At 36.0% G+C, this 23,531-nt stretch overlaps 1 protein-coding gene across 1 annotated transcript in view; it reads right to left on the bottom strand.

Annotated features, from left to right (window-relative positions):
• Nucleotides 1-4,781: 4,781 nt before the first annotated feature.
• SNTG2 (syntrophin gamma 2) overlaps nt 4,782-23,531 on the bottom strand; it is a gene marked incomplete at both ends in the record, with an annotated part of 282,638 nt that continues 263,888 nt past the window's right edge. Inside the window, 3 exons of the mRNA XM_080614918.1 lie at nt 4,782-4,913; nt 13,005-13,115; nt 17,273-17,365. Coding sequence (XP_080471044.1) covers nt 4,782-4,913; nt 13,005-13,115; nt 17,273-17,365 — 336 coding nt within the window. The remainder of the gene's footprint in view (nt 4,914-13,004; nt 13,116-17,272; nt 17,366-23,531) is intronic.

Here is a 23,531-nt window from a genome sequence, read left to right as displayed (position 1 = left end):
TCTCTATGAATTTCCAAGAGTGATAGGTACTTCATCTTGCATGCCAAAGTAAAGGAGGTTTTTAAGATTGCACAGTCTGTCCATCTGTCTATCCCTCTCCTGCTTCCATTTTTGCAGTGTTTGGGTCAATTTCCTACACACTGGAAAGAGGGACAGAAATCACCACTGACTTATCTTTGCTTCTTATGACAGCATGGGGGAAATAGTTTCCTTTATAACATTCACACTCTCTGCCCTCAAAAACTTACTGGAGGACAAGGACAAACTATATTAAATGAAAAATCAATCACAGCAGTCAACAAAAAGCAGCAAAAATTGTGTGTTGCCATTACACATGCCCCACTTTGAATACTGTGATAGAGGAGATACTCAGGTGGGTGGGAAGGTGTCATAAATACTGACAGTATTTTATCAGAAGCACTTATGGAAATGTACTTAAAAAAATGGGGTATTTTTAAATACTGCTTATGCTACTACAAAAATCTGACTAGACATTAAAGGTTTTGTGGAAAAGGCATGCCTTGTCTGAAGTTACTTATGTATTGATGTATTTCAGATATAAGAAAGGATTTTAGATTTATGGTTGCAAAATTTGTCACAGGTAAGTCCTGCCCCCTGTTTCAGCTTCAGGCCTACTGGCTTAAGGGTGGAAATCACTTCGAAATACTTCTAATAAGATTCTGCTGTGAAAAGAATTAAGTTAGATTTCCAGAACTTGAGCTTTGGATCAGCAGAGCCTCGATAATATAATTATATGCTTTATGATTATAAGCAAAAATAGAATTAAATAATATAGGTCAGATACAGTGAACGAGGCTCTGCTTCAACTGAAGTCAGAGAGACTCTCTCTTTCTTGGGCAACATCTAAACTTATAACTAAAATTGTCAGGGCCTCTTTTATATCCCTGAGATCATCTGGCTGTGTCTGGCCACGTCCCTTCTACAAAATGCTCTGGTGTTTTAAACAGGATAGCATAACCAAGCCACTCACTGAGAACAGACCTGAGCTGAGTCTATCATCTTGACTGTGTCCAGGATTTTTTCTGTAGATTTTAACCACTGTGGAGCAAAAATTGCCAGAAATTATTTCAACAAGTCAGCAGTATGATTCAAGCTCAGTGCCCAAATCCATGCTCTATCACTCCTTAGTTTATATGTCATTGATGAGCCTTGTTCTGATTTAAATCCAGAGTACTAACCATATTCTCAAATATCAATAGGATTATTTTTAGCCTTTTAATCATGTTTTGAGTTTAAAATAAAGACATAAAGATAATCCAGACCTACAGAAATTATTCTGGTTTTACTCTGTTTCTAGCTGTAAGTGGCTATTTTGATTTTGTGATGGTGCACAATTTTCTAACTCTATATTTGTGTGCTTCTTTCCCCAATCTGCTGTTTATGGCTCATGCTGTAGCAAATGCCTCTCTTCCACTTACCCTTATTCAATTCTGGTACCACATTTTCTCTGTAGAAAAAATAAAGAAAAGCTATGCACAAATGAATAATGAATAGTTAGTATGACTAAAGCTTAATATATCACACGTATGAACAAGGCATATTAAAATTTCTCATTTGTTTTGATTGATAATTAAATGTTTGACATTCCAGCTGCCCAGCACATAAAGCAAGTGCCCTCTGCCTCAGCGTGTGATCCTAGAGAGGTGACTGCAAAATTCACCTAAGCAGCAGCAGATCTATTTACTGTTTGCACATCCTACTATTTTGAGGTCTTCAGTGAGCTGAAAAGTGGTGCAATACTCAAGAACTTTGACAGAGGAAAATATATGCGTATTCTACGATACACACTCTGAAGGCAATGATAAAATAATACGCTTGACTGACAATAAAAAAATGCAATGAATAGAAGTAACCAAACAAACTGGAAGCACAGCATTTTTACATATGAGATATGGATTACCCTGTCAAGACAATTACAAAGAAATGCAAGTTATTATGGCACTCTTACACAACCTATATGACAGCTGAGTAACTAGCAGTTTGTTAGCTTTTCCTAGGCTCCAGCAACTTCCTCAGAAGACTGAGGAAGGCTGTTAGTCCCTGCCTTGAGATTGTTGCAGAATGTGAAAGGAAGCAAGAAGAAAGAGAGCTAACAAGGATCAGCAGGTCCCTCATTAAAAATATGTTTGGAGAATTATTTCTAAAATATAACTCTTAAATCCAGAGAGTGAATTTATAAGAAATTTTTTTCTAATATTCCTTGAGATTGATTTGGACATATCAGAAGAAAACCACTATCTTGCAATAGTGGTAGAGAACATAGCTCATTAAAAGACCAAAATAATTTAGAAATTCCATGAAACTAATAACAAAATTACTTCAAATCAGTATAAGCAACCTCATGTAAAAAGCTGAAGGTGGTCAAGGAAAATGTGTAATATCCAGCTGCTCTTGCAAAAAAAACCAAAACCAAACAAACAAACAAAAAAAAAACCCACAAAAAAACAAACAAAAAAACCCCCCCGAATTAATAATGTTCATTTTGAATTGCAGATTTTTTTGGTAGAAATAAAAGATTATTTAATAAACTTTTTTTTCTAATTTGCAGTATTTTGGGAGATACACTATGTTTTTAAGTACATGATACTTAAAACATTAAGTCTTGAGGACCTGACTATAGTACCAGTTCAGTACTAGCTGGTACAATTTCCTGCTGTTCCATGTTAGTGGTGAACCTCATATATGAGAAAATAGCAGAAAAGCAAAATTGAAGGAAATCCATAATTCTTCATCCTACAGACACTCTGTCAGATATAATCATTCATGCTACTGAGAATGGATTGCAAGAAAACTGTTAAAATTTTAATGCTATAATTTGTGAATGTTAAAATCTCAGTAAATACAAAGGGCTGAAAATAAAATGGAAAGCTGACTATTAAATGAAACATTTTGAATAAAAACATGTTTGAGAAAGAAGAAAATTTTTGATTTACTTTTTTGAAAAAATGCAATATAAAATTGAGACGATCTTCCTTAAAAAATACCATTATGGTTATAAATATTTATTTACAATTAATAAAAATATTTCTCACCTTTGCAAAGCATTCTTTTAACAGGAGTTAGCATCTCTACTATGCCTCCTTGCAAACAACATTAGAACCATAAACAGTGCTGGAATTGCAAACAGAGTCCTTGCTGCTCAAATGAATTTGTCTATGAATAACACTTGGCAGCAGCTAATCATTATGGTAGGATCAAATCATCTACTTTAGGCACTTTATTTGTACCTAAGCTTTAGTTGGACAGATAAGCATTCATTTAAATGAAGTGCCTGAGGTCCCATTGCAGTCTGACAAGACAGCTACCTGCCTTAAGACCTGAGAAGGCAAACTTTTCTGACTAAATTTAAGTGCTAAAGTTATGTAAAAACACTCCTCACCTGAGAGCTTTTAAAGGCACCTACCTCTTTTCCTTAGGATACAGTAATTTTAGGCTTCTACTTTAGCAGGACACTTTACTAGACTCCTAAATTTTAGGGAGAACTTTGATGAATTTGCTCCATATCCATTGTATCTATTTAGGATATTCTCCTTGCTTGAGTTTTTGATTATTTTCTTGAAGAAAAAAAACTAATTGCCTGATGCTACCTCAAAACTGTACTTGGGAACAGCTAAGACTTCTATCATAGAAACCTGCAACATTTGGTATTACTTACAGGTGAAGTGCCCTAAGATTAAAATGCCTTCCTTTTATATAAATTTTCAATACCAGGAAGTATTATCTGTATATATAAGATGATTTCAGAAGGAAGGTTAGGAATATGTTAAAAGTACAACCATATTATTTCCTTAGCAACAGCAAAACCCACTTCATTTGTGTATAAGTCAGGGTAAGAGCTGTAGGGAAAAAAAAGGGTAGACTGCCCAGAATAATCTTTATGTTTTGTTATGTTCACCCTATACTGGAAGCATCCCTCTGCAAACAACAGTTACTAGAGAATCTGTTCTCAACCATACAGAGCATCACAGCAAAGGATAGCATCAAGGCAACCTATGAATGAACAAATGAATATTTCATGGAAGCTTTATTAACAGATAAGAAAGCCCTAAGGCAAGTTATCTAAAACTGAGAGGAGGCTTTTTAGCAGAGTCTAAAGCTCTTCAGTGGATCTACCATGATATTTAAATTCATACTTAACATTAGCTTGTGCTTCACTGGGCCTACTTAATATGCTTAGAGGCATTTGGGTGCTTAAGTCTTTTCCTCAAACTGAAGTAGAGCACTTATTCTCAGAGCTAAACTCCCAGGCCTCGAAAGAACTGGACTGTGGAACTATAATTTTTTGAACATATAGAAGCAAGATAAAAACTCTATTCCTATGGCAGTTGTCTTCAATAATTAGTTCTTTTCTACAGTGAAGGCTAGTAGAAATTGTCTGTGTGGCCAGCACTTTTGAAAACAGACTTAGAGGCCAAATTTTGGACACACACTTTTCAAATGTTATTCCACATTTCTACCTAATAAGGGGGAGTATGTATGACCATGACAGCAGAAATCAAAATGACACTACAAAAAAAATTGAATGAATATTCACTTAGAATTTTAGATTAATGCTGAAGATGACAAACTGATTCAGTTTGACTTAATATTTGTTATCTCATAGATTCAAAATGTTTAACGGATTGTGGAAACTCTTAATGTTACAGATAACACAACTACAGACTTCTTATAAAATCACACAGTTGCAACATTGTGAATGAAATAACTACTTTCTTTAAGAAAATAATTTATTTTCCATAGTCACAACATATAATCTAATATTAGTTAGTGTACATATATTTTCTTGCAATACTCTGACTGTCTATGAATACTGGATCCACAGATGCCACTTTTGCTGCTATAAAGGAGTGAATACAGTGTAAAACTGCTGTCAGATCCTGAAATTCAAGCTCCTGAAAGAGGAAGTAAAAGGGAAAAAAAGGAAGAGAAAATGTGAATTCATATTCAGGTTTATAAACATTTTACAGAAATACAGAACAGACTAGTCAGCAAACAACAATTGGACTTTAAATAAAAATTTGAATCTTTAGAGGGAACTCTAAGCTTTAAGAATAAAATGTGCACATCTGTACCTTGTTCACTGGCAGTGCCACATGTCAATTTAGTTTCACTCTGTGTCTACTATATTATTTACATTTTACTCTGCTTGGACAATGAAAGCATTCAACTTGCAAGAATATTCAAATATTGCAACATATTTTAAAGTATTTAATAAGTTAAGAATGTTTGGGGATGACACAGTATCAAATCACAGCTAGGGAGGGGAGAAGGATGCATGTTTTGGCAGCTGCTGACAGAGAGTCAGGTAAGCAGGGCAGAAGCTAAGGTGAAGTCACACCACAGCCTCCATATAGAAATATGGCTGAGTATGAAATTCATATGCCTCAATTCACAAAGAAAGGCAGAGTTATTCCTAACAAGTTCTCAGATTCCCTTGACTTTTTATAACATATTTCATGTTCTGTGCACAAGATAAATTTCTTTTTCCCAATCTCTCCAGACAGAAATGGAGTAATATTCTGACACAACGATAACCAATATGATAAAAGAAACAAGCTCAATTTACATTATACTACTATTTGCAAATCTGCAGCTGGTAAATCTATTGTGGGGACACTGGGGACAATTTTTGGTTCAGGGAGAAGACATTTGCTTCCAACAACATTGAAATAGTAGTTTATCAAGACACACTCCATCTGCTTGCCTTTAAACAAAAAGCAAAGTATTGGAATTCTTTCACAGTACTTCACTGGAATCCTATCACAGTATTTTACAGTATCTTCTCAACAAAACTGCCTCAAAAAGAATATTTGGAATTCAAGGTTACTATATTCTGGAAAAAAACTCACCTTTGCACTATTTTGCTGTCAAAGGCCATGTATTTACTAGGCAAGAGTGGGTTTACTGCTAAGAAATGTCTTAAATTGTTCAGTGATATTTGTGGGCCATGATTTTTTTAGGCTATATTGGACAGAACTGGGAAATTATTCTTTTTGGAGGGGGAGAGCTGCAGGAGCCTCTGTGAGGACACAGCTGGTTCCAGCAGGATCCAACCCACCCCCCGCAGAGCATGGATAAGTCAACCCCGCAGCCCAGGTATGACACCCTTGTGAAAACATGAATAAGAAAGGGCAGTAGAGTCCCCAAAATTCACAACAAAGCCAGTGTGCTAGGAGATGATCCATGGCAGAGCAGGTAACACCCCTGGAGAGACTGTAATGGATGAAGGAGCCACACGGGAGCAGAAGAAACAAGTAAGAAGCAAGGAGCAGCAAAGGCAAAGAGAAACAAGGAGTGTTAGAAAGAAACCATTATACCCTGACAATATTTGAGGGCTCTAGTTCATGATAATGACATTCTATTGATTTTATTTTTTTTTTTAATTGCACACAGTTTCTTTACAACCTCAGGCATATATAATTTATTGTCTCAGGGATTTTATTTCCCACTAAGCAAATTTATTATTCCCAGGAAAATGTAATTTTCTGTTACCATCTATTCTCTCCAGCATAAGGTAACAATAAGCAATATTACTGGACAATAAGAGTAATAGAATGATATTCAACAAGTTCCCAAGATATACACTTTCCATGGTGTTACAGGCCTTAGAAATGTCTTTATTCTCCATAAAACATCCACAAAAACTACAGGGAAATACCTCAGATGCGATGGCCTTGGAACACAGAAAGTTTCGCAGCAAGCTGTTCTCTTTATATTGTTTGTTTAGTTCACACAGAAGCCTAAGCGAACTATACTTTAAGACCTTACATCCTGCAAATAATATGTAAGCAGAGATTTTTAGGTGCATTTAATCATTTGTCTTGTGTGGGTTATTATCAGACAAACAAATTTTAACTCCTTCCAGAACCTAGAAACTCAAGAATTTCTCAATTAAACAACTTTGAGAATGTGTTAACATAACCCTTCCCTCCCTTCAAAAATTCTCAGAAATTGTTAACTGGTTTTCCTACAACCTTCAAAGAACCAAACAAACCCAAACAAAACCATCTGAAGTCAGAAACAATGCAAAGCTATTTTTGATGCCAACAGTTGAAGCAATTAGTGATTTAAACCAGATTATTGTAAATTGCTAAATTACAAACTGACACTTCCAAGGTTATAAAAAAACTTCGAACACAAACCAACCCTAATTAAATCCTAATAAAAAAAATAGGGGCATAAACTGATATAACCAATAAACAAAATGTGCTATTTGGTATCATTTATACCTAGTTAAATAAGGAGAAAATAAGGTAACATTGAGAGAAGTGGCAAAACTCTCTTAAACCTCTGCTTTTGGATACTTGCTAGTCAACAAATTAAGAAATAATCATACTAAAAAAAGAAAAATCTCTTGAGAACTTGTATCAAGCTAAGCATTTAGGTAACTTAATAACTGGCATTTGGTTGCTGAAGTAATCATGTAAGCCTCATACTCAAAATTAGATCTCTTTGTAAAAGAAAAATGAAGCATGAATGTCAGTTAAAATCCTTTGAGGAATTTAAGCCCACATAATTTTTATCCTGATTCTTTTGAGGCATAAGAAAATCTGCTTTTCCTATTTTGTTTGATAGTTATGGAGCAAGTATAGGAATAGGTTTTTTAAAATGTATTTTATAGACAGTAGATGTCTACTGTAAATATTAATATATGATTAATATAAAGATTTTAAGAAAAAACTGTCATTATTTAACTCTCATTGAGTTTTATAAAACTAAAAGGAAGTACACACTCATGATTATTAATGAAATATAACTCAATATGATATAACACGTCTCAGTATATCAGTTCTTGGCTCAAGTAAAAGGTTTACACCTCCTGAATTATCATCTTTAAAACCAGTAAATTCTAAAACATGAACTCACTCATGTTCGTCTTAGATGTGCTCCAAAATAACGATATAATCCAACAATGTCATCTCAGTTCTGACATTCAACTCGTGACCAAACATGGTCAAAGAAAGACAGACTTTCCCAAAGCTTTTCATTTCTCTGCTCTGGATTAATGCACTTCTAATCTATGCATGTTTATCATGATAAGCAATCAGAAGTAACTACAGATGTAGGCAGGATTTCAGACTACTCTAACAATGTTATGTGAAGACTTTCAGAATAAGAATAGAGCAAATACAGGAATGCCTTATTACTGGCAATCAGTTCTTCCCAATGCCCCTACTGTAGAGTTCTCTCTTTTTTTGTCAGATTTCACAGTATATAATAATAATATAAAAATACAAAATATAACAGAATCATAGAATCATAGAATAGTTAGGGTTGGAAAGGACCTTAAGATCATCTAGTTCCAACCCCTCTGCCATGGGCAGGGACACCTCACAATAAGCCATGTCATCCAAGGCTCTGTCCAACCTGGCCTTGAACACCACCAGGGATGGAGCATTCACAGCTTCCTTGGGAAACCCATTCCAGTTCCTCATCACCCTTACAATAAAGAACTTTTTCTATAATACATAATACATAATGTATATTATATAATAAATATATAACATATAATAAATTTATAATACATAACATAAACAACAATAATAATATATTTTCTATAAAATATAATCTACATACAGTTGAAAGAGAAGCAGTACCATATTATTGAACTTTTGTTTTATGTGAAGACAGCACTTTATTTTCTCCATTTAATAGTGCAGGTCCCTCAGTCAGGGGGGTTATTTTCAAGATTGGTGCTAGTTTTGGAAGCTGTTACAGAGCTTGGTAGCCAAACAGGTGGCATGCAAGCACTCTTCATGCACTTTAACAGCTGGTTTGTTTCTCTCATGTTCTCTCACTTCTTCACTATTTTATATTACATTATCCATGGGGGTGAGCTATCATCTGGGATCATAAAAGAGAAGATCTCTGGAGGTGTCCTCTTGCAGGGCTCTGTTAGATGTGGTCAGCTATGGTGGTTTCACAGAGGGAGTTCACCTGAGGCTTCAGGTACCACAAGCACCCAGAAATGTAGCTTACCACAGTAGTATTCAACCCAGGAGAACACAAATGAGGGTAAGGCTACAGTGCTTTGTATCTGAAGGATGTCTGATGTCTATGCTGGCTGTCTTCACAATCCTGAAGGCAGGAAACCTGCTAGTCAGGTGCAGATGCTGAAGAATAATCATATATCCAAACCAAAAGTTCGGGTACAAATTTTTGAATGCTCAGGACACAGATTGCTCAGGGAATGGGTATTTTGGTGGTGGGTATGGCATGCATGCGTATTACAACATGGAAAGCGGAAGAGGACTGGGGGTTAGTTTAGACATACGATTTGGTAAAAGAAAGGGATAGCCGCCTGGCTTGGAAAAATGTAAATGTTGCATAGTCAGAGGACATGAAAACAGTATGTCTTTTAGCAAGGGAATGTGGCCTTAAGGGTGGAAATTTGACCTCTTCAGGTTTAGAATGTAATGTGAATTTTTCCTAGAAAATAACACCAATGACACTTCTTTCAAACAAATGAATTGCTCTGAAAAGTTGTTTTTCCTTTTTTTTTTTTTTTAAGTTACATTTCTCTCCATACCCAGCCATGTAGATGACTGCTTAACTGATCATTTTATTTGCTTTGTATTATCTAAGACCACCCTTATGCTTGCTTGCCTTATCTGTGATTGCTGCTCTTTTCTTTAATTATCAGTTTATTTTTGCTGTATTTAGAAGAATCTGTGCATGTCTAGTATTTCAATAAACAAAGCTATTTCAGTTTACTTTATGTATGCTAATAAGTGGACTAAGTACAACAAAGGCACTAGAAGGAAGACAGTAAGAGAAGAACATAAAAGATTGGATTAAAGCAGTGGGAGGACAAGACTGCAAAACTGCCTGCTGGTACTGAGAGTATAAAAAATGTGCACACTGCACTGACCTCTATCACTATATGCGCACAGGAGAGTAAGAAAAATATATGTTCTTGTTTTGCCCACCCACCTGTGAGAATTGGATTTATTACATATCATAAAGAGCTTGACACACCTGTTGTATCATTACCACATGCACACTTAATTTTATTGATTACTTCCAAGAGCTGTTGAATCACTATTTGAACAAGACATGAGCCTGTATCACATAACAGGCAGATAAGGAAGGCACTGAAGACACTGACAGATAGTGTTATTATGCCCTATGAGTTTCATGACTTCTTTAAGGACTTTGGTAAGCCTCAGTGTTTATTAGTTGTTGACAAAAGCACAGCTATTACTACTGTATTATTCCACTTATTTCAAACAGATTCAAATGATAACCATGTCTTTTGTAGAGAAAGAACAAAGATATCTATGTTTCAGTTCCAGTCCACATGGAATTCAAACTGGAAAAGGAAATTCTAAGTTTAGTTTTATATCTTGCAAGTATACCAGGGTTTGGCTGCCATACTGTGGCTCAGAAGAACAAATGTATTAGTATTGCACAGCTTGCTAAGACTGTTATAAACATGCAGAGATAAATTATCAGCTATGGTATGAAAGCTTCTTCAGCTATAAACTTTTATTTGGCCTTCTCTTTCTGACTGTCACTTGCACAAAGAGAAGAATATGCTAAAATGGTGCTCTTACCCTGCAAGCATAAAAACCATATCTATGAAGCCAGCAGTCAGAGCCAGATAATTGCAACTCTATCTACCAATTGTACTTATGCCTTTTAACAGTGTTCTACAGAGACCTGGAAGAGTCAGATGGCTTTCCACTTTCAGCTTGAGTGATTCCAAATGCAACTATCTACTGCTAAATCTGAAACACTTTTAAATGATACGTTGACAGATGCAAACTTTGCTAATGCATGAGAAACTCGTCTGAAAATTTGTTCTGGAGACGATTGTCTAAAAGCAGCCAACTAAATTCACCCATTCCAGCAAATATTAAAATAGATTTCCAACAGCAGTTAGACTGTCCAACCCTGTCACGCAGGCGAAATCTTAACTCTTATTTAACATCATCTTGTAAATGTTTTTCAAAATTTCAAGATGTTCAGTAGTAAATTGCCAGACTGTAGCAATCAAAACCCATGTTAATAAAAATACAGAAGGGCTTGAGTGCCAGATTATGGTTTATTTATGCTAGAGATTAATGCTACTCTAAAGAGAGAGCTTTGCTTGCACTCTCCTCAATTTGCCATATCTCTCAAAAGTATTAATATGGAAAAAATATCCTCTCAGATGAATACAGTAAATCTAAAAAAGAAATAAGTTTTCTTGACCACTCTCCTGACCTGTTTGAGAAAGAACAGGATTAACTGCAAAATTGTTGTAGAGACTAATTGCAAAATATATCACATTGTACCACTCTACCACCCTGAAATTCCAGAAGATTTGAGGCTACAGGTCAGTGAAGAAAGCATACTGAATGCACTCAGATAAATATGCAGGGCTCTTAAGTTGTATGTGTAACAGACAAGAAGTGTACGAGATCAGCAACATTTAGTTGAAGTTCTAATATAGCTCAAAATATTCTAGCACCACCATGATTTCTTTCCTCTCTTTCTTCAAAGAAATATTTAGCCCAAGCTGGCAAAAGAGCAAGTGCAATAAAAAAGATATACAAACTATCTCTCTGCTCCCAAGGTGAAGCAATTTTTAAAATATAATTCCATTTTTTCTACAGAGCATAAAAGGAACCAAAAATGAGAAGAAAAGGGAAATTCTGAATTAAAATATGCTTGGGAAAAAAAGTCTTATCTTTCAGGTGTCTACAGTTTAGCTAGGGGAGATAAAGCGTCCATAACAATCATGGAAGTACTAATCTTTTTTTTTTTTAACTTTTTTTTAAGCAACCTTGAAAATTCATGGTATATGGCATGTAGGCTAAGAATATCTACTTGTATAAAGACAACTTGTAATTTCTCAGTAGTGGATCCTGTGTTCAGGTGCATGAGCTATATGCAGCTTTTCCAAATACAAAATATTTCATCTGTTATTAACCATACCAGTTTTCCACAACAGCTTATTTTTTAAAAGAAAATTTTAGCAAAAATGGTTTAGTCACTCCTGAGACTCTGCAATTTGGAAGGAAGATTAGATTTGCACCATGGGGTTACTTTTTACTGTGAAATCTGCCCACATTTGTTCACAGGAAAATTTACATAGAAAATTTATATTATATAATATCTTTTATACTAGAGCCAACAGACAACTCAGGTTAAGTTTACTGATGAAATACTGAATAATTTACCAATATAGATGTACAAAGAAAGACATATTGCTTTTGCTGTATGCAAGCAAGGAAGGTTAGGGATTTCCTTCTTACAAATCTTTTCATCACAGAACAGAATCAGTGCAGATTAAGGTATTACAGCCAACCCCCCAGATGATGATTCAAACTACAGTCCTGAAGTAGAAACTGCCAAAATTCAGATGGGAATCTGAATTCTAAGTTTCACAATTTTATTTGATTGCTAGAGGAAAGGAATAAAAAGACACCAGTAATATGTCATCTATAGTAGTGACTGGATGCCGCCACAACTTAATTACAGATCCTTAAAAGGATTGAGTGCTCTTATTTCATGGTAGAAACAGTAGGTTACAAGAATTGTTTGGCCTCTCGCAAGAATATTCCTTTTTTTAAGCTACTAAAGTTTACATAATCTTTTCGTTTATTGCTAAAACTTAAGCTCATATTTGTTTAAAATGTATACTATACAGCAGCTTGAAAATGTATTTAGCATTTAAATAATTTTATTTTCCCTTTATCACTTTAAAAGCAGATTTTAGGTGTATCTATTATAGGTTGACTAAAGAACTTCACAGAAATCTTTCTGAAACAATAAAACAGCGTCCTAACACAATTCAGTAACAGGCTTGTACAAATACTGTAATAAATCTATAAATACTACATTACTTCTGTTTACTGTGAAGTTTCTAGAAAACAAGAAAAAATATACACTGTGAAGTTCATCATATGCATGTGCAGCAGTAAATGGAATTTTTGATGCCTTGATAGTTATTCCATTTAAATTTTCACTAAACTGAGAAAGAAGCTGTTCCTTACCTTTGTCTCAATTTGTTTGGTGTCTAGATTCTGAAACAGCAGCTTTACTTTTGTTTTCCCATCATCTGAAGACCCTTTGAGCTGAGAGAATTTAAACCTCCACAGCACATTCTAAAGAGAAAGAAATTTGATTAAGGACTCTGTTACACACTTTTACCTAGCACTGTAAATTGATGATGGAAGATTATATATTGAGATAAAGCATTAAGGAAGTAAACATAGCACATGATAACAGGCTGGTTGCAGGGCAAATAAAATTAACAAGTCTGTGTCATATATGAAAGCAAAAGACTGAATATTTATAGTCATTAATTAAATAATCATTTAGAAATCATCTGAAATGTAAATATTTCAGTTGCCTACACAATATCAAAATCCATGACATCTAGAAAGATCTGTGACGATATTTGTATCTGCTTCACTATGAACATAGCTCTATACCATATCTTGATCTTTCATATTTCACCTAGTTCATCTGCATAACATAATAATGTCTTATACAGATGTTGCAAAGCTGAATTTACCAATGTGTATAATGTGGTTTGAAATCCTAAACTAAAATAAGCTACAGAAATGCAAAGATATTATTATTGAATGTAGCCTTGCAAACCATAAAAATACTTTTTTACATTACATTGAAAAATATATGAGAATTCTAGGCTTTTTGGTAACCTCCAGGTTTATGCATAACATCTTACTACTGTTGGCAAATCCTAGATTGACAGGTACTTTTTAGTAGTTATGGTGATACTTCTTAAAGACAAATAATGGGAAATTATTTTTGAAACCAATGTAATTTTCTGTATTTATTTGAATGTTTTCTATTGGTCACCTAAAAACATACAAATATAAAAAAATACAAGGTAACAATTTGCACCCAGACCTCCGCTGATGTTTCCTTTGTGACTGTAATCTCAATGAAAATTCTATGCACCTGTTGAAATGTGATTTAGTTCCTGGTCACTGCTGAAGAAACACAATTTAAATGCTTCGAATGGGATTTCAAAAGCACACACAGAAAAAAGTTTGCTATGTTCCATTTTCCAATATACTACATCGCAAAATACTTTTTTCATGTAGATCAGTGCTACCAGTGGTCTTGAGACACTAATCATAGTTTTAAAGGAAATGCCCTATAAATAAAAAAGTGTTTGCAGAAGGCACAAAAAGCCTCATTCCATCTCTCTGGTTCCCTGCAGACGTAAACATCATTGACTTCTTAAACAAATATAACAGATGAAGAAAAAAAGAACTATGCTACAGCATGTTGATGGTGCTTAAACTTTACATACATGAACAGGTTTTAACTGGGTCCAGTGGTCCTAATTAGACCCTGCACTAAGTATTCAAAGCTTAAATGAGTTTGGATCTAAATAGGATAGATGAATGTCCATTATATAACTGCTTTGGCAGAGATGAAAGAACTTAGGAACAATTTAGCAATAATAGGCATTGCTGGAGTAATCATCTCTCTCAACAGTTGACAATGAGTGGAAAATAAGAGAAGAAGATGGCTCTGGAAGGCAGAAGAAAATGCACATTTTGAGATCCCTTTATCTTGGATAAGTGGCTGGAGGCACAGGATGGAGAAGATGAACCAACCAAGCCAACAAGATAAAAAGAAGCTTTATGATCAGATATTAAGCAGCTGCAGGCCACAAGAGAATCTTTTTGATGGGCCCAAAATGGCAAAATGAGTTAAGCCTGGAACAGAACACGTAGGAATGGATAATCCTGGAACACATGTAGGAAATGAAGTAATTCTTTCAAATAAGTTTAAGAATCCCCTTGAACTCCTTGTGTTTTGTTTGCACAGCAAGGTTTTGGTAGTGGGAGGGGCTACAGGGGTGGCTTCTGTGAGAAGCTTCTTGAAGCTTCCCCTATGTCCAATAAAGCCAACGCTAGATGGTTCCAAGACAGACCTGCTGCTGGCCAAGGCTGAGCCCATCAGCAACAGTGGTAGTGCCTCTCAATAAAATATTTAAGAAAGGAAAAAAAAGCATTCAACCAAACAGAAAAGCCCCAAAGGCAAACAACAAACTGAGGGGGAACAGCAGCTGAAGAGAGGAGTCACAATACATGAGAGAAACAGCTCTGCAAACACCAAGGTCAGTGAGAAAGGAGGGGCAGGAAGTGATCCAAGTGCCAGAGCAGAGATTCCTCTGCAGCTTATGGTAAAGCAGGCTGTTCCCCTGCAACCCATGGAGGTCCACGGTGGAGCAGATCTCCACCTGCAGCCCATGGAGGACCCCGTGCTGGAGCAGGAGGATGCCCGAAGGAGGCTGTGACCTGTGGGAAGCCTGCGCTGGAGCAGGCTCCTGGCAGGACCTCTGGCCCCCGTGGAGAGAGGAGTCTGTGCTGGAGCAGGTTTGCTGCAGGACTTATGACCCTGGGGGGACCCACACTGAAGCAGACTGTTTCTGAACACTGTCTCTCATGGGATGGATCCTACTCTGGAGCTGGGAAGAGTGAGGAGTCCTCCCCCTGAAGAGGAAGGAGTGGCAGAGAAAATGAGTGATGAACTGACTGCAGTTCAGGAACTACCATTCCCCAACCCCATGTGCCACTGGTGGGGAGAGGTGGAGAAAACTGGGAATAAAGTTAAGACAGGGAAGAAGTGAAAGGTAGGGAGAAGGTGTTTTAAGATTTGGTTTTATTTTATTATTATCCTACTATGATTTTATTAGTAATAAATTAATTTCTCCAAGTTGAGCCTGTTTTGCCCAGGATGGCAATCAGTGAGTGATCTCTCCCTGTCCTTATTTCAATTCACGACCCTTTCAACATATTTTTCTCCCCATGTCCAGTTGAGGAGGGGAATGATAGAGCAGCTTTGGTGGGCACCTGGTGTCCAACCCATCATACTCCTAAGCATAAGTTCTTACCCTTTTTGTTTCATTATTTCTAAAAAGAAGGCCTTTTTTATATTATTTCCCAGACTGTAAAAAAGAATATTTTTAATGAGCACAAGAGCTAGTTGCCCAAAATTTGAGATCCAGTCTCAGAGTCCTGGAGCAGACAAGGGACTGGCCTTTATTTTAATAACCCTGTATGAACACCTGCTGTGGTGTAAGAGCTTTCTTTACATCAGTAGGTGACTGTAATTTGAAATTTGTTATCTCAAACAAAAAAATATCTTTTCAGCAAAATTTCTGTGTCCCTGATGAACTGTTAATTGCTTGACCACTTCACCAATCTATTCAGTGGTGCTAGAAAATACTCTGAAAAACCTAAAAGTATGGGGCAACACAGTTATCTCCAGCTGACAATTATCAGAAGTAAGATGAACTGCAGAAGCCACCCTCACTCAGAAGCCTCACTCAGGCTTGACGATACACTGTCTCTCACACAGATGAAATATGAATGTACTTGAATGCACAAAAACCAGATCCTGTGCCAGCTTTTAAAAATTCAGTATGTTTCCTCTTATCTCAGAATGACTGACTGAATTCCTTTAATATATCTTTAAAAAAGTCCTTTCAGTTTGGAGTTAAGACCGTGTTTCAGATGACAGACCTTCTACTGTACAGCTCTATTAATACAGTAGCATTTTATGTATGTAAGTAACATTTTATGTATGTAAGTAGCATTTTATGTATGTAAGTTGCTTCTACTGGCAATAAAATATATAAATCTATTTTAAATAATTTAAATAAAAGTACCACTAGATTATACAGAAAATAGTGGAATTATAGACAGGGTTTAGAAGTTGGCATGCATCATAAATTACCCCATCGGCACTTTATATATACCCACTGTTTTGCATTATAGGTGAATTTAATTTTAAAAATTATAACTTTGAAATGCATTTGCTCTTGTTCTGCTTATTTTAGACATGGCCTACATTTCTTATGATGGAAGGATAATTGAAACTACTTTATATTTGTAGCTTCAAAACAAATAAAATCAGGTGACACTTCATTTCTTTCATGACTGGTAATCTTTTAAAAATCTTGAAGTTTCTACATTATAAGAAACCAAGTTCTCTGCTAAATATCACCTTTGCTTTTATTACTTGAAAAGAAAATTACTTTTTTTTATATCTTTCTCCAAAACTTATCTTTACATGCTAAGGCACAACTATAATTATGCCAAACTGACTACATTTCAGTAGTGCTGTATAAATTAAAAAATCACTACTTTTGAGGAAGAAATACTCATCAACATAAAAAATGACCATATTGATCAACATAAAAATTTATGGTTAATAAAAATTTCAACAATAGTAAAATAAAACAGAGTTGTGTTTTCTTTCCTTTTATTCTTACCTTTGTTTTACTGTCAAAACAGGTAAATCCCAGAGCAAAGTCGACTGTGAAACACAGGCTATCCCCTTGCCAGCTGCACATATATGTTTTAGACTGGAAAAAAAAAAAAGTTTTTGAAAGAACAACCATCATCACCATTTATCACATAATGTTTTATACAGTTTTTTTTCTGTGGGAAGACACTCAGATGGCAACACTGGTATTGCTTTATCTTACTACGTTTTAAAATTGTCAAAACCTTCTGTCTGTAAGTCAGTATCAGATCTGTCAGCTAGATATTAACTGGAAGTCTTCTTTACTTCAAGTCACTCTTCCACAAAATACATACCATATTCTTGGAAAGCATCCCTTATAAAATGCAGCAGAACAAACAAAGCCAAACTAACTATTTAAAACTTTTGGAAAACTGCTTAGATCTGGACTATTAATGACTTCTGGCAGAATTTCCAGTATATGTTCAGGTATCAGTACCTAAATGTTTAGTCATTGCAATCAAATTATGAAAAAGCTATCTGCCTATTTGACCTCTGTCAGTTTTAAACTTTGTAGACAGTCTTTCTTAGTTTGCAAGTCAGTGCAGCATCATGTTAATTAATGTTAATGTAATTCAATAATAAGGACTAGTCATTATCACTCATTAGCATTGATACTTGCTAGACAGTGCTATATATATGTAGCAATTCTTTGATTGCCTTTTAGGTTAGAAAGAAAAAGTTTTGTTTAAACTTCTGAATAGGCTTTACAGTAAAAAGTCAATTAACATTCTTCTTTACATATGTTTATAATGCTAGCTAAGTTGGGTATGTGACAGTATGTGAAAGCATGTGAAAAATTTTCTGCTGCTGATACAATATGAAACAGCTTGATGACATGCAGCATTCAGAGATAATGACAAAAAAAGCTCATTGGTTTCAGAATGAGATCAGATCCTGCCTCCACCATTTCCTTGCCTCCCCTTACCACCCATTTTTAAAATTATATCCTTGTGTCTTATGAAATCTGTCTTTCCTATTTTTTTTAATTCCAGGGCAGCATTACTTTGCTCTTATTGATATTTCAGAGACCATGGAGTTGCCTCACACTTAGACATTTGTTTACATAAATTTTTCGCATTTGAATAGTTTTCTTAAATTTAAAAAAAATGGTTTAACACAAGAATGGCCTAGAAGAGATTGAAAGCATTTATAAACTTGCTTAAGTTGAAAACTGGCATTTTAATTGTTTTTTATAGATTTATAGTATAATCTAGAACTTCTTCATTTAATAATTGTAAATGTTTCCTTGTTTCACTATTAATAAAAACATTTAAGGTTATAATAAAATAAGCATTCCTGAGTTAGAGATATGATATTTTCATAGGGTATTTCAAAAGGTATTGAGAGGGCTGGGAATTAAATTAATTTATAAGTACAGATTAGTATTATAATCACCTTAACAATGACAGAGATATATATTATTTTGGAATAAATCATTTTGCTCATTGGTGTTCAGAGATCGTATTATTTGACATTTAAAAAGATTTCAGTGATTGATATTCAAGTAGAACAACATCTAAATATCCCTACATTTTATTTAGTAATTATAAGGTGACATTATCCACCAGTCATAACTTATTCTCCATTATTTTCCAGTTAAAAAGGTTATACTATCTGAGCTCTGACTCAGCAAAATGTGTTAAATTAGATTCACTGAATTGGTAAGCATCTAATTGCTAGGCCACAAATGGTGACTACTAAAATGAACTATTCACAAATAATTAGCTGGGTGTATTTTACAAGTATCCAATATTTGCAAACAATGGCACTGGCTGGGAAATTATTTGCAGACATGTACTACAGCCAAACTATATGCTGCATTTTCACTGTGCTAAACATTAAAAATAGATATAAACAGGGGAAGTTTAGATTGGATCTAAGGAAGAAATTCTTTACTGTAAGGGTGGTGAGGCACTGGAATGGGTTGCCCAGGGAGGTTGTGAATGCTCCATCCTTGGTGGTGTTCAAGGCTAGGTTGGATGAGGTCTTGGGTGACATGGTTTAGTGTGGGGTGTCCCTGCCCATGGCAGGGAGGTTGGAACTAGATGATCTTAAGGTCCTTTCCAACCCTAACTATTCTATGATTCTATATAAGGTTTACACTCACAAAATACACTAACAGGAATTTCTTCACAACAGAATTTGTTTGGGGTTTGCTGTACAAATTTAAAAGCCTGCCTACAGCATTTTCTCAATAACTTTTAACAGGTTCTCAGACAGCTTTGTGATAAATACTCCCATCTCCATGCATTAATACTACTACAGAGCACTGAACCTTTCTACTCTTGCTTTTGGAATAAGCTTCTCATACACTTGCAATTGTGTGATCACCCTTGGTTGCCTACAACAACTGTTTACATGGAAGCTTAACACGAGTCTAGGCCTGGCTCTCTTTTAGTGTATTCTGCAGGAAATAAAATAGCACTGCATGTTAGCTGGATTGAGAACTCACAGTTTAAGCAACAGAGAGGAAAATAATAGGTTACATAAAAATCCTTCCTTACCGATTTGAAATTAGACTTTTCTGTGCTTAGGTCTAATACTAGCTTATCACAAAATACTTGGGGATTATAAGTAGAAGTAGACGAGAATCTACAAGGTTATCACTCTTAAAATATGCACTAAAATATTTTCCAGTCGTACAGCTATAGCCTAATAACCACTTTAAATTTACGTAGGTCATACACATATGAAAATTTGAAACATTAGCAAACGTGGTACAGTGACCATTTTTGGCTTGCAGTGTTCCAGACAAGATGTAAAAGTTTTTCCAGCTCTGGCCTTGGTGATTTTGAACATTATGGGGACGTACACTAGGATTTTAAGCCTGATGAGATTCTTCAGTCAAAGCATTAAGAATGTAGCTGTCAAAATGAAGGCATCATGACTGAACTGCAACAGCTAAGAAATTTGTAGTGTATAGCCTGGTGGCCAGCATGACACTATCATGCCAGGACTGAATTGTGAATATAGGCAGTACCACGCAGTACTACTACCATTATGCACCAATTAGCATTACCTCACATTCTGGCAAAACCAGCCTTGAGCAGTCCCAAGTACATGTGCTCTCTGCCTATCTTGTCCTGCCTCCACACTGGGTCCCCTTCACCAGAGCTCACGTGAGAGCAAGCAAGCCTCTTTGCTCCAAAAGCAGAAGGGGAAGGTTAAAAGCAGTTTTCAGTGTTTCCCTCTTGCTAATGAAATTCCTGCCTCTCCTCAGCAAATGACTTATACAAAGCTGAACTCTTGTCTGCGCAGCAACTGCAGGGGACCGAGAATCCTGGAGGGAAGTAAGAAGGGTGAGTAGGGCAGAGAGTTAGGAAAAGGAGACTCCTAGAAGCTAAATTAGGGAAAAGAGTTTCTGCATCCAGAAGCAGGAGGTGTTGGTGTGAGTGTGCAAGTGCTCTTCTACTGCAGCCTTCAGAACAAAAGTCCCTAAGTTTAACCTAGGACAAGATTTCAGCCCTTTAGCAAGGTCCCATCAGTTGATCAGTAGCTTGTCTTTCACTCCCATCTACAAAACTCTTGGCATTTCCATCCCAGCATGATCATTCAGCTAGCTAACATTATGAGGCTTGAGGAACTTAGTATTTCTGTTTTTGCTGTTGCTATCCACATCAATTAATATCTTCCATGACTATGCACATGTCTTGGAACCTGCAGAAGGTAATTAGCACTGAAGGTTTGGGTTAATTACCTCTTACTGGAAAAAAAACAGAAAGGCTTCTTTCATGTCTATCTTCCATCAGTTTTTACAATAGGGAGAGGGCAAGGGACGGGTTGCTTCAGTACTCTAAAACAAAGACCAATGTAGGATTCTAACAATGAGAAGAGACTTTACAAATACACTCAATGACAGGCAAATTAATTTTAAAACCAACTTTTATGGGAGGCAATGTGTTTGTGAACAGATCTGCAACCTAACAAGAAGGGCTTTAAACTTGGTTTATGGGTGTTAGGTAAAGAAGCCAAGAAGTAAGTAAATGCTAAAACTGGACAATGAATGCACAGGAAAAGACTACAAGAGGGACTTTCTAATTTTGACCAGAAGCAAAGGACAAATAGACCTCAAATATCTGTGCAGGGAGAGACAGAGCCTGGGCAATAAATGGGGATTATTTCATGTGCAGTCCCTGCCCTATAACATGGTGGGAAGCATGAAGACTTGGTTGGTAATAGGCACCATTGCAGCCCAGTCACAGGATGCTTAGGAAAGAGAGGCAAGGAATAAAAAGAGGATCGCTCCTCCTCTTGAGTTGCATTATATGTATAGGGATCCTTGGCCACACAAACCCATAGTATGAAGCCAGAAGGGAGTGAGCATGCTTGCCAGATCAGGTCTCTTAGGAAGGATGAAGCCATATGTAAGTTTGGTTGCTTCAGGGACTGTGCAGCTCAAATGCTTCTAAATAAATTTAGGCATGCAATATATTTTTAGAATCATAGACTTATAGAATAGTTAGGGTTGGAAAGCACCTTAAGATCATCTAGTTCCAACCCCCCTGCCATGGGCAGGGACACCTCACACTAAACCATGTCACCCAAGGCTCTGTCCAACCTGGCCTTGAACCGCCAAGGATGGAGCATTCACAACCTCCCTGGGCAACCCATTCCAGTGCCTCACCACCCTCACAGTAAAGAACTTCTTCCTTATATCCAATTCAAACTTCCCCTGTTTTAACCCATTACCCCTTATCCTATCACTACAGTCCCCTCCCCAGCATTCTTAGAGGCCCCCTTCAGATAGTGGAAGGCTGCTATGAGGTCTCCACGCAGCCTTCTCTTCTCCAGGCTGAACAGCCCCAACTTTCTCAGCCTATCTTAATACAGGCAGTGCTCCAGTCCTCTGATCATCCTCGTGGCCTTCCTCTGAACTTGTTCCAACAGTTCCATGTCCCTTTTATATTGAGGACACCAGAACTGTACACAATACTCCAAGTGAGGTCTCACAAGAGCAGAGTAGAGGGGCAGGATCACCTCCTTTGACCTGCTGGTCATGCTCCTCTTGATGCAGCCCAGGATACAGTTGGCTTTCTGGTAATTCTGGTTGGCTTTTTTATGGTAAGTGGAATATGAGCTCATGAAAATGCTTTAGCTGGAGGGCCTAAATTTTCTTAAGTTCTGTCATAGGTGCCTAATGTAGTGTCTGGATTTTTTTTTAAGTCATACGATCTTTTAATGTTACTCTAATATGGGATTGTCTTCTGTGCAAGACATAGGGGCTCCTATTGCTTATGTTTTTCAGTAAAATTCTTTAAAAACATGATTACTAATAATGCCTGTCAGTTCAGAAGTTATATTCTGAGATCATCAACAAATATTTATACAAACAAAATACCATTTTACATAAGTTTTAAAGAATCAGGGTGGTCAGTTACTAACTTTTTCAGTCAGTATTCCTAAGTTTTCCCTTATTTCTTTGGCAAATAACGTTTCCAAGGAACAAAGGAGATTCAGAAATGTTGCTCATGTTAGAGCAACACAGAAACATGACATAGTGTACATGCCTTTTAATGGAGTTTACTTTAATAACTCTAGTGCTGTTGTTCCTAATGCCTTATCAAGCTTACAGTTTCAAAAAATCAGTTAATGTGGGGCTATATTGTGGTTAATTATTGTCTTGCATGAAGAAAACCCTCATTTTTCGTCTAACTACAACATACATATGCAATTTATTCATTCATTTTGGACTCAGCTATGTTCTGCTGAGAGGAAATCCTAGTGTTTTTAATCAGCCAAAATACAGAAATAAATACTGGTCTTCTATTCTAAATGAATAAAAATTTGGCCTGTACATGATTTTGCTTGTTTATTTTCTAAAAAGCAATTGGAAAGTAGTCAATACCATTACATTTTACTGCTTAAACTACATATTTCCCCTGCTACTCTGTCAACTAGATATATATATACATTTCCATATAGATATATATATACATTTCCTCTAAGATGGATTGTAAAGGTTTATTACATGTAAACACGAACACTGCCACTACTTCTCCCTACACTCATGTTATAGAATTCAACACATACTTTCTAAAAATAAATTATAAAAATAACTAGACAGCAAAGCATTTGGGCAAGAACCATACCCATATCCACATGCATAATGTATACAGATCACACACTGCATTCATATTATTCACTTGTTCACTTTAAGTTAAAATATGTGCTATGCCTCCATGAAGAAATAGTATGCCACCAATATAATAAATGCTAAAATCTAA

The sequence above is a fragment of the Psittacula echo genome, assembly GCF_963264785.1.
Source record: "Psittacula echo genome assembly, chromosome: 4".
Taxonomy (NCBI): Eukaryota; Metazoa; Chordata; class Aves; order Psittaciformes; family Psittacidae; genus Psittacula; species Psittacula echo.
The sequence above is the reverse complement of the archived record's forward strand: the minus strand, read 5'-3'. Positions and strand labels throughout refer to the sequence as shown.